The 10,651-nt window shown below is 49.6% G+C and overlaps 3 protein-coding genes across 5 annotated transcripts in view; 2 read left to right on the top strand and 1 right to left on the bottom strand.

Annotated features, from left to right (window-relative positions):
* Nucleotides 1-3,639, top strand: part of niban2a (niban apoptosis regulator 2a) — a 15,304-nt gene extending 11,665 nt beyond the window's left edge. Inside the window, exons 7-14 of the mRNA XM_076159989.1 lie at nt 1-22; nt 104-266; nt 965-1,152; nt 1,256-1,411; nt 1,622-1,735; nt 2,108-2,215; nt 2,371-2,482; nt 2,589-3,639. The exon at nt 1-22 is cut by the window's left edge and continues 83 nt beyond it. Of these exons, the coding sequence (XP_076016104.1) occupies nt 1-22; nt 104-266; nt 965-1,152; nt 1,256-1,411; nt 1,622-1,735; nt 2,108-2,215; nt 2,371-2,482; nt 2,589-3,385 (1,660 nt within the window). The 3' untranslated portion in view covers nt 3,386-3,639. The remainder of the gene's footprint in view (nt 23-103; nt 267-964; nt 1,153-1,255; nt 1,412-1,621; nt 1,736-2,107; nt 2,216-2,370; nt 2,483-2,588) is intronic.
* A 344-nt stretch (nt 3,640-3,983) lies between these two features.
* Nucleotides 3,984-8,591, bottom strand: slc31a2 (solute carrier family 31 member 2). Of its 3 annotated transcripts, none has more exons than XM_076159998.1 (5): nt 8,325-8,591; nt 6,771-6,837; nt 5,970-6,219; nt 4,410-5,875; nt 3,984-4,286 (listed from the first exon to the last, which is right to left on the bottom strand). In XM_076159998.1, the coding sequence occupies exons 1-4, from the start codon at nt 8,574-8,576 to the stop codon at nt 5,710-5,712; spliced, it is 735 nt and encodes a 244-aa protein (XP_076016113.1). In that variant the 5' UTR covers nt 8,577-8,591; the 3' UTR covers nt 3,984-4,286; nt 4,410-5,709. The 3 variants fall into 3 exon arrangements, with proteins under 3 accessions (XP_076016113.1, XP_076016114.1, XP_076016115.1); XM_076159999.1 differs by having other exon boundaries at nt 4,414-5,875; XM_076160000.1 differs by having other exon boundaries at nt 4,418-5,875.
* Nucleotides 8,592-8,744: 153 nt separating this feature from the next.
* On the top strand, nt 8,745-10,559 carry ssna1 (Sjogren syndrome nuclear autoantigen 1). The gene is made up of 3 exons (XM_076160006.1): nt 8,745-9,192; nt 9,760-9,959; nt 10,336-10,559. Exons 1-3 carry the CDS (start codon nt 9,141-9,143, stop codon nt 10,426-10,428), a joined length of 345 nt encoding a protein of 114 aa, XP_076016121.1. The 5' UTR covers nt 8,745-9,140; the 3' UTR covers nt 10,429-10,559.
* The last annotated feature ends 92 nt before the right edge of the window (nt 10,560-10,651 follow it).

Genomic DNA, 10,651 nt, shown 5'->3' with positions numbered 1-10,651 from the left:
GAGACAGAGGGACTGGATGCTGGTGAGTTTCCTCCTCCACACGTGAACGCAGACGTCACGTATGACACCAGATGCATGTTTGCCGTTTGTGCTCCTCCTGCAGATCTCCGACGCGGTGTTCAGGCAGGTGTTGGCTCAGACCACCAATCAGTACGAAGCTTTGGTGCAAAGCTGCGAGGCCCAGAAACCTCAACTGGACGCCGCTCTGCGAACCGACATGGACCAGATCATCACGTCCAAGGAACACGTCGCCGGGAAAATACGAGGTGACCTAAGAGTTTAGAGGTGAAGGGGACTTAACTGTGACCTGTGACCCAGAGCCTCTGGGATCCACGCCCTGATGGATCCTGACTCTACTCTGAGCTGACGTCTGCTCAGTCAGAGTCACAGACCCGGATAAGATTCCTTGAGTCCTCGTGGTCTATGTTCCTGCTTCCTTCCTTACACACACACACACACACACCCTCACAAATGTGACGCACCTAATAGGTTTTGTTACTTAATACTCAGTATAGAGTGAGTGACATCTCTCTCTCTCTCTCTCTCTCTCTCTCTCTCTCTCTCTCTCTGCTCATTGTTCATGTTGAGCTAAAGTGGTGTAGCTGCATTCCTTCGCCCTCGCCGTTCTGTCTTTGGGCCGTTTGTGGCTCAGTGATTGACGCTGCAGGCCGGCCGGTTCAGATCTGTCATCTGCGGCCCGTTTGAGTTCCATCACGTGTGTTTGTTGGGGTTTTGTCACAACATGAGAACACTTTGAGTTATTCAGGGCGATTTTATTTTTTTCTTCTTCTCGTGTTTTTTCCTTTTCCAATCAATGGATCAATAGACAGTAGAATGACAGATTCATTGGCTGTTTGGTAAAGTCTTCATCACGCTGAGTAACGTTCATGTTTTTAGCTCAAACTCCCCTGCTTCATCTCCATCTCTTTCTTCTTCTTCTTCTTCTTCTTCTGTGCTCCTGCAGCTCTGGTGATGCCCAAAGCCGAGCAGCTACTGAGGACCAGCGTGCAGCCGTACGTCAGCTCCATCCTGGAGGCTCTGATGGATCCCACCAGCCGAGGCTTCTCTGAGGTCAGGGACGTCTTCTTCGGCGAGCTGGTGGAGATGAGCAAGAACTCCCTGAACGGAGGAGACCAGGAGAAACTGGGAGAGGTGAGAGTCAAACACAACCAGACCTTCTGAACTTTGCTGCAGATCTGCTGTAGATGTTTCTCCTCCCTCGTATGACATCATCTCCTCCCCTGTCCATCCTCAGCACATGGAGAGGTTGTCCATGTTGGCCTTCCACCCGGTGAAGATGCAGAACTGCTACGACAAGGTGGAGCAGCTGAACCTGGAGGGGCTGCAGCAGAGGTTTGACGTCTCCAGCACCTCGGTGTTCATCAGCAGAGCCCAGATCCTCATGAGGGAGGTGAGTCTATGTCTCCGCCTACTGGACACACACAGTACAACAAGCACCAGGGCAGGAGTCTTCTTACACTGCCACCTAGTGGACATGACGACCAACACATAAATCAAAGCTGTCACACCACCTCATTCAAACATTTCAGAAATGTCTCAATGTGAGGTCACTGTGGTGCTGTGCTCGGTTATTTCAACTATTTTTTTTTTTTTTTGGCAGCAAATGGACGACTCTGTTTACACGTTTGAGCAGCTGCTGCATCAGAGTTTGGAGAGTCAAGGAGAAGAAGATCTGTGCAAGAGCATCCAGCGCTGCCAGGACCGAGTGCTCAAGGTAGAACAAGAGGGATGGAGGGAGCAGAGAGGTGGAGGGAGCAGAGGGATGGAGGGAGCAGAGGGGTGGAGGGAGCAGAGAGGTGGAGGGAGCAGAGGGGTGGAGGGAGCAGAGAGGTGGAGGGAGCAGAGGGGTGGAGGGAGCAGAGAGGTGGAGGGAGCAGAGGGGTGGAGGGAGCAGAGGGATGGAGGGAGCAGAGGGATGGAGGGAGCAGAGGGATGGAAGGAGCAGAGAGATGGAGGGAGCAGAGAGATGGAGGGAGCAGAGGGATGGAGGGAGCAGAGGGAGCAGAGGGATGGAGGGAGCAGAGGGATGGAGAGAGCAGAGTGAGTTGAGGCCATGAACTTTAATCTTCATCTTCTGTTCCGTCAGAAATACGATTACGACAGCAGCACGGTGAGGAAGAAGTTCTTCAGGGAGGCTCTGCTGCAGATCATCATCCCCTACATGCTGAAGGAGCTCTCACCTTCCTGCTCTCCTGTGAGCCCCACACACACACACACACACACACACACACACACACACACACACACACACACACACACACACACACACACACACACACACACACACACACACACACACACACACACACACACACACACAGGGCTCACCTCTTCCTCCTTCCCCTCCAGGAGCTGCCTCGCTTTAAGGAGCTCATCTTTGAGGACTTCTCCCGTTTCCTGCTGGTGGACACCATGTTCGAGGAGGTGGTGCTGCAGTCCGTCAGCAAGGACATCATGATGGGTGAGAGATACACGCATGACATCATCACAGAGACGTGTCGTCATGGTGACCATCTTGGTTGTAGGCCACACATGAGAACGTCCCCGTTGTTCTTCTCTCGTTCCAGCTGTGAAGGAGGCGGCCGTCCAGCGGAGACACAACCTGTACAGGGACAGCATCATCCTCACCAACAGTGACCCCAACCTGCACCTCCTCGGGGAGAACCCGGCTGTGGACTGGGCCTCCAAATTTGGCAGCGACGAGTCTGACGGAACAGAGGGAGGCGGAGCTCAAGGAGACACTACCAAAAGACGGCGTCAGGTGGTGTCCATGATCCAGCTGGACGGGCTTCCTCTGTCCTACGAGTCCTTCATGGAGGTTCCCGGGGTGGAGCTCATACCAGAGGAAGGGGAGGTCAAAGAGGAGGAAGAAGAGGAGGAAGAGGAGGACGCCAGAATGCCCAACTCTCCTGACAGCGTGAACGAGATCCGGACCCTGATCAACCCGGTGGTGGAGATGGTGGTTCCGGTGTCGGAGGAGAACCAGAGCAGCCAGAGCAACGGGACGGAGCCTGGATCGGGCACCATCACCATGGACGACGGGGCGGAGGAGGAGGTGACGCACGTGGTCACTATGGTGGACGACGGCCAAAGGAAGTCGCAGGTCCTACTCAAGCAGCTGGTTGAAAACAGGAAACCGGACGGCACACAGGAAATAGACGCGTTGGTGCAGGGAGGCCACAACCATCACAACGAGTCAGACGCCGAGGTGGCACTCACTAAAGACTCCGCCTTCCATGACGACAGCAGTTTCCAGTCAGCGACCAATGAGGGACTGAGCGAGGGCGAGGCTCAGCTGCTCACAAACGGCCTTAGCGGAGGGAAGAAGACGCTGGACGCCGCAGAGGTGGAGGTGATTTTCTGAGCAAAGTGACTCTCAGAGAGGGAGCAGGAAACAGGAAGTCAGGTTTGGATTAGGTTCAGTTCGAAACGTCATCTCAACTTCCTCCTGGTTGGCTGTTGGCTTCCTGCTCCGGTCCAGTTTAACCTTTGACACTCAGAACATCTACATACACGTTAACGCCAAACCTATATCATTAGCTGATCTTAGCACCACAGGGGCTCTAGATGGCGCTGTGGTCCCATCAGGACGTCCACACTGGAGCTTCAGCTGGTTTGTCCTTCAGCTCTTCCTGTGTTGAACTCTGTGGACTTTACAAGTAGAATAGAAACCTTATTTATATATAAAAGTGTGAGGATTCCTGCCTGTTTCTGACAGCAGGGGGCAGCGTCTTCATGTCTCAGCTGATCTGACGGAATTTACTGCTTTGTTTTCTGAGTCACAGTCCTGTTGTGAGTCAAAGTCAAACTGTGTTCATGTGAGACCTTCACATGCAACAGGACCACCGACACCAGGTTATTTATTTTACATGTGTGTGTGTGTGTGTGTCACTTCCAGTCTATCTTTACTTTCCATGTTCAGTGCCTGTAACTTCCTTAAACACATAAAAACTATACAAGGATGGATGAAGAATGATCAACTTTATTCTTTAATATCAAGCAGGTTAACCCTTCATTCACTGACACGGACCAATCAGGGGAGTTTAACCCTTTCAACAACCCGAGTGCTGGAGTGGTTCTTTTCAGATTTTTGCTTCCGTCGTCAAAATCAGTTACAAAGATAAAAGTGGAGAAGTTCCTTCATAGATCGAGACCAAAGCTTAGTTTAGGTGATGAAGCTCATTGGTGAAACATTCAAACAGCCTGTCTGTGATTGCAGTTTGTAAATGATTACCACAGAAGCACATGACACACTTCCACCCTTCCTGTGTGAGACACACACACACAAACAAACACACACACACACACACACACACACACACACACACACACACACACACACACACACACACACACACACACACACACACACACACACACACACACACACACACACACACACACACACACACACACACACACACACACACACACACGCACGCGCTTCCTCAAACTTGACCCCCCGTCGGTCCCATGATTGTGAGTCAGCGTTTCGTTTACACTTCAAAACACTTCTATTAAAAAAAACCTCAACATTAGTATCACACTGAAACATCTGGATGATTAAGTATGTGTCATCATCAATCAGCTGCTGAGCCAAACACATTTTCACTCAGTTTCAATCCAAACTGTCACAGGATCATTGAACCCTAAGATAAAAGTTGACCTCTGGCTCCGCCCACAGCTGGAGGGTTTCTCCAGGTCGCTTGTCATTTACCCATAAAACAAATTGAGTTGAGTTTAGATTTAGTGTTTTAAAGCTCTAATCTAACACAAAAACAACATTTAAAAGACTGCAGGGCTGACTCATGACACCTGTCAATCAAATCAAATCAAATCCCTCTCAGCCTCCAACTTGAAAATCCACTTTAAAAAGAGAAACTACACAGAAAACAATCAGTCTCTCATCTTCCTCAATGATTCTTACCTCTACTCGTGTTTGTTTGCTTTATGGATCCATGTTTCTGTTTCTAATGATATTCTTACTTTTCTTTGACACCTGGAAGTTAATCAAAGATAGAGCTCCATGAAGGCACACAGAGGGTTCAGGGTCAAAGGTCTACATATAAATGTGTGGCTTAGCTTTATGTAGAGGAGCTTTAGAGGCTCTAACACCTGATCATGGATCCATAAGGGTCCATCAGAGACCTACAGACCTGAGGAGGAGGAGAACATCTACACAAAGGATGTAAATGGGGAGTGTGTGTGAGTGTTTAACCGTCAGTCACTATCAGGCTTCACGACAAAGAGACACGCCGTTAAAACAAAAGGAAGGACGCTGCATTCAAAGCAGCACAGGTGGAGAGTTAACAGAGTTATCAGAGTTATCAGCTGGTCTGCATGAAGCAGCTGCAGCTCTCACACACTTTAGACGCTGAAAGGCTTCACTGTGACGTCAGGCCCCAGGATGAAGCTCACAGTTACAGCTCCAGGTCCGTCACGTCCGTTCCCTCCTGCAGGAGACCACATCACACCCACGCAGGAAGTTTGGACGACAAAAATGTAGCGAAACTAGAGAAAGGGAACATTCTGTGAATTCAAATGTTTGGGTTTTCACATCGAGTCTTCAGCAGTGTCATGACTTTCTCCTCCTCCTCATCTTCAGTGATTTCCTCATTCAGTCAACTTTGTCCCTAAAGGCATAAATCAAACCCATCCTCCGTCTTCAGCCTCAGTTTGTCCAAACCCTCAGATGTGACGCAGGAGAGGGAAGGATAGAAAGTAGCCCAGGACGGAGCCGGCAACCACGCCGATGAAGATCCAGATGTTGTAACTCATGACGCAGAGCATCAGCATGTATCCCAGAGTCACTTGCAGCATGTGCAGGACGGTCTGGACCACATGCAGCAACCAGCTGAGGACAGAAGACACACAGGAGCTCAGTGCTGCTTCACCCTGACAGACAGACAGACTAGAGACTAGAGAGACCAGAGAGATCTGGGTCTGACCTGTCCTGGTCTCTGGCGGCTGCAGCAGGCGGCGGCGGCGTCTGGATGGGCGTCAGCGAGGATTCGGAGTGAGCGCTGCCCAGCACGGCCCCACCGTCAGACGGATCCTCGGCCGAGATGGAGTGAGGGAGCGAGTACAGAGAGCCGGGCGAGGCCGGGCGAGAGCCAGCGCCCAGCCACAGACGCCACACTTTGAGAACCTCATAGAAGACTGTCAGCAGCAAGACCACAAACACCGACAGGACCATTCCTGGTGTGACACACACACACACACACACACACACACACACACACACACACACACACACACACACACACACACACAATGACTTCACAGCCTTGACACTACAGTATAAATAGAAACAGGTAAACAGGTTTCTCAGTGTGACCGACTGTAATTACAACCTGAACTTTCAGATACTTAACACTAAAGTACAACACAACCATCATCATCATCATCATCACCCAGGTGAGTCTCATCGACATTAGGATCTTTAATCAGGAACAAACCCAAGGAGTAAAACGGTAAAAATGGGAAGAAAAGATATAGAATAATCAAACGTCTTAATTCATGATGAGATGCAGTGCTTTTTGAAGAATAAGCCACACCCACTTAACTTCGGCGGGCAATAAGGGCGTTTCTTACAATGCAGCAATTTGGTGACAAGTCAAACTACAAAGATTACTCCCTGTGTGGTTCCTTCCCTCATCCCAGCGCCTTAACCTGATGAACCGGTTCAAAGCGGCTCTGATCCAGTACTGCAGGAGGGTGAGGTGAGGGTTTAGTGCCCTGCAGCTTACCTGCAGGCCCGTGCACGCTCCAGAAGTCAAACAGCAGAGTCACGCTGCTCGACGCCTCGAACGTCATCTAGACAAGTCGGGACAGAGCGAAGGGTTAAACTCTCCATGTGCTGACCGACATGCATGTGACCTTTATGATCCATAATTGAGTTTTAACTGGGGCGTCCGGTGATTCTCATAAAGACAAACGCTGACACAGTCAAATGAGTCCCAGCTCCTCTGCAGGCTCTGCTGGGCCCTGACCTGAAAACTGAAGGTGTGAAAGCAAAGAGCCACTCCTCCTCTTCCTCCTCCTCCTCCTCTTCCTCATTTCATTCTTATCTTTATCAGTGGGTCTTTGTGGATTCTCTCCTATCTGATGAGGAAGTGTTTATTCTGTAATCCCCCAGTAGGTTTCCTTTATGAAGTCTTCACATAAGTCCTCAACCTGCTCTGTATGGATCTGGACTTTGTGATGTGCTGCTCTGTTTAACCCCTAAATCAATACTTCAGCACTTCTGATCCTTTAGTGGACCTTGTGTTTGTCTTATCCGGGGTTTGAATGACAGTGAAGGCCTAGAGAACAGAACCGCTGTGCTCAGACTCAGACTCAGAGGGTCGCTCACTGCCGGTTCACACGCTGAGCTGCTCTCTGGCATCGCAGCGAGCTACAGACCAGCACACCTCATCACCCTGGCAACATCAACCTCCAGAGAGACGTCACATCCTCACCTCCACTACGCTTCATAACGGAACTTAGCCTAACTCCTTACTAACTCAGTGTGTGAGTGAGGCAGACGGGCTCAGCGTCCACACCTGACAGCTGAGGAAGGAAGCTCCGGTTTAACTTTAACACCAGAGTTTGAGTCCTCGAGTGGACAAAACATTCAGACTGCACACACACACACACACACACACACACACACACACACACAAAAGCACACAGTGTTCTGCCCGCTGATGTCGCTGTGTGACTGGCAGAACAATGTGTGTGTGTGTGTGTGTGTGTGTGTGTGTGTGTGTGTGTGTGTGTGTGTGTGTGTGTGTGTGTGTCTGCACAGCGGTTAAAGCTGATGAGCTCATTTCTGTCCTCTGTGTCTGTTCTGTCACTTCGCTTGGTCGCAGCTCATTGTGAATCAAGTCTAGTGTTTAAACTGGACAGAGAGCAGGTACTTGAACTACACACAGTGACGACAAAGTGCATTAATAAACATCAACATGTTGAACGTTGTCGGGTCTAGAGGAATAAGTGACAACGTTCAAAAAAAATCCAAAACGCTTTAATGCACAAGTAAAATGTGCAAAACAACAGAAAGCAGAAACAAACACACCCGAGTACAAAGCCGAGAGGAGAAGACTCGGTCTGTGATGAAGATGACCCGAGCGTGTAGGAACAAAAGGAAAGAACAAGCAGTTAGTTGACTGAGTGAAAACCGCGAGTCTGCCGCTTTAAAAGCTCGCCAGCTTTGTTATGAACCCGTCTTAATGTTGCGCACTTTCATTGTGTAAACTGTTACTTTCATGCCGTCACGGACTTTTAAATAAGCAGCTAAGTCAGCAGCTGTGAAGACTTACAGACATCATGGTGACTCGGTTCCGCGCTGACCCAACACTCTCAGCGGTTATCAGTGACTCGGCTCCCCCATCAAAGCACTCACGGCCCGGCCCGATCTGCTGCTGGCTCCCGGGGCGAGGAGGTGAGTCCAGATCGGTCCGGATCACTTTGGTAATCCACAAGCCGAGAGGCAGACAGGCGCAGGACAAACCCTCCTGCAGGACGTCACCGCCATCGTAACAGACACGTGACTTCAAACTGCAGAGAGGCATGACGGGAAATGGAGTTCCTATGAGAAAAAACTATTTGATTCAATTTAATTTATTGGCTTTTTACTTTTTGACAATGTATTCTCTTCGTCCCCTTTGTTTTTGGTGAATTAAGCTTAAAAATAAAAAACTTTTTTTTTTTTAAGCAAAATCTTTTTTTTTTTGTTTACAAAACCGTTCCACGTTAATTACCATTATTCAAATTTTTAAACATATTTCTATTTCTTCACTAGACGGCGCTGTTGTCATTGGTCCTCCCAATCGAGTCAAATAAAGTTATTCGGGGGGGAAAAAAGCCACACAAAAGCTGGCGGAAGTAGGAAGTGGTTAGTCGTCATGGAAACCCGCCATATTAGAAGGCGGGTAAACGTTCGTTGAAACGTCAACACGACCCGCGACTCTGCTGCTGCTGCTGTTCGGAGCTCCGTGGTGCTTCGGTCCGTCCGGTTTGGTTCATCAGCTCAGAACCGTCAGAAGCGCTGTAGACCCGCTGACGTCATAGAAGAAGAAAGCCGAGGGATACTAAGTCGCGGTTCCGTTTCCCGTCCGTCGGATCCCAGAGTGAAGATGACCCAACAAGCTGCTGCGCTGCAAACATACAACAATGAACTCGTCACATGTGAGTGAGCATTGATCTTACAAGACCACGTCGATCGATCTGGAGCAGAACTTGTGTACTTTGAACTCATGCGTGCGTTTTCTACCGCTCCATATGTTGACATGTTGTAATCTGGGCTCAAACATGTGAGATAAATAATGTGTTTAAAGAGGGAACACATTTGTTAGGGGTACAGAATGTGTCATTACACCTGCTTCAACTTTCACAGGTCTGAAACTGGGATTCAAACTCTCTTTCCACTCTAAATGTGAGTCTAGTCCAGCAGATCTTAACGTCCGCCCTTCAGTTATCAGGTCTAATTAGCTCGGGCCTTAATTCAGACCCAAACTAATCTGATCAGACTCAGCCTTGATGGTGAACTAATGGTTGAATCAGCACTTTATCTGTGTGGATGAAACAGGGACTTAATCAGGCTCTGGACCCTAAAGATCAGTCTAGTCCAGGTTTGACTCATAAAATAGTGAATTTTGATGTGTCAGTCAGGATCTGGGAGGGGCTCTGCTGGTCCTTTGTCCGCTGCGAGCCGAGGCGATGGTGTCACGGCGGTTGACCTTTCTGTCTGCGTAGGTATCGAGGAGATGTGCTCGAAGCGGACCGAGCTGAACTGTCAGATCCAGAAGGAGGAGGCGGAGAAGGAGCAGCTGCAGGACGACATCCGGCTGCTCTCCGAGAAGCTGAGCCGCGTCAACGAGAGCCTGGCGCAAAGACTCGCTGCCCGGGCGACGTTCGACCGCACCATCGCAGAAACGGAGGCTGCATACACCAAGGTCTGAAACAAACAGGAGGCTGAGGCTGAATGTTGTGACACTGATGTGATTTGAAAAAAGGCAGAATCACTTTTGCAACAAGCTCATTTATTTCAAAATCATTAATTACAAAATAAACAAAGTCCAAAATAACAGAGACACCTGGAGCGGGTTGGTGGCACTGAGGCTCGTCCCCGGTCCACCGTGACTCCCCGTGACTCCCCGTGACTCCCCGTGACTCCCTGTGACTCCCTGTGACTCCCGGCTGCTCAAACTAATCACTACAAACAAAAACTCCGCCGCTGCACTTATTAAAAACAACACAGCCCACACAGGAAGGAGCGCCGCTGCTTCCTGTCTGTTAATTGACTTGTGTGCATGTTTCTTTGCCCTTTAGATCCTGGAGAGTTCACAGTCGCTCTTAAGCGTCCTGAAACAGGAAGCAGGAAACCTCAGCAAAGCCACAGAGCCCAGGAGGAAGGAGCACTAAGGCAGCATCCACGCTGCACCTCGCTTAGCTGACCCCTGACCCCAGCCTCTCCTGACACCCCTTCACCCAGTCTTAGCTCAGCTTATGGACTGTTTGTCATACATTTGTTTTGTTCAGCAGTTCTCAATTAAGTAAACTTCTGTATATTCTAATGAACGTCTGTTTACGTCTCTGTGACTCTTCAGTTTCTCTCTTTCACTCTCAGCTCATCACACAAATCACC

The sequence above is a fragment of the Genypterus blacodes genome, unplaced genomic scaffold (genome assembly GCF_046128005.1).
Source record: "Genypterus blacodes isolate CSIRO-AG114 ecotype Tasmania unplaced genomic scaffold, CSIRO-AGI_Gbla_v1 ptg000102l_1, whole genome shotgun sequence".
Classification (NCBI taxonomy): Eukaryota; Metazoa; Chordata; class Actinopteri; order Ophidiiformes; family Ophidiidae; genus Genypterus; species Genypterus blacodes.
Note: the sequence above shows the minus strand (reverse complement) of the source record. Positions and strands in the feature narration are given on the sequence as shown.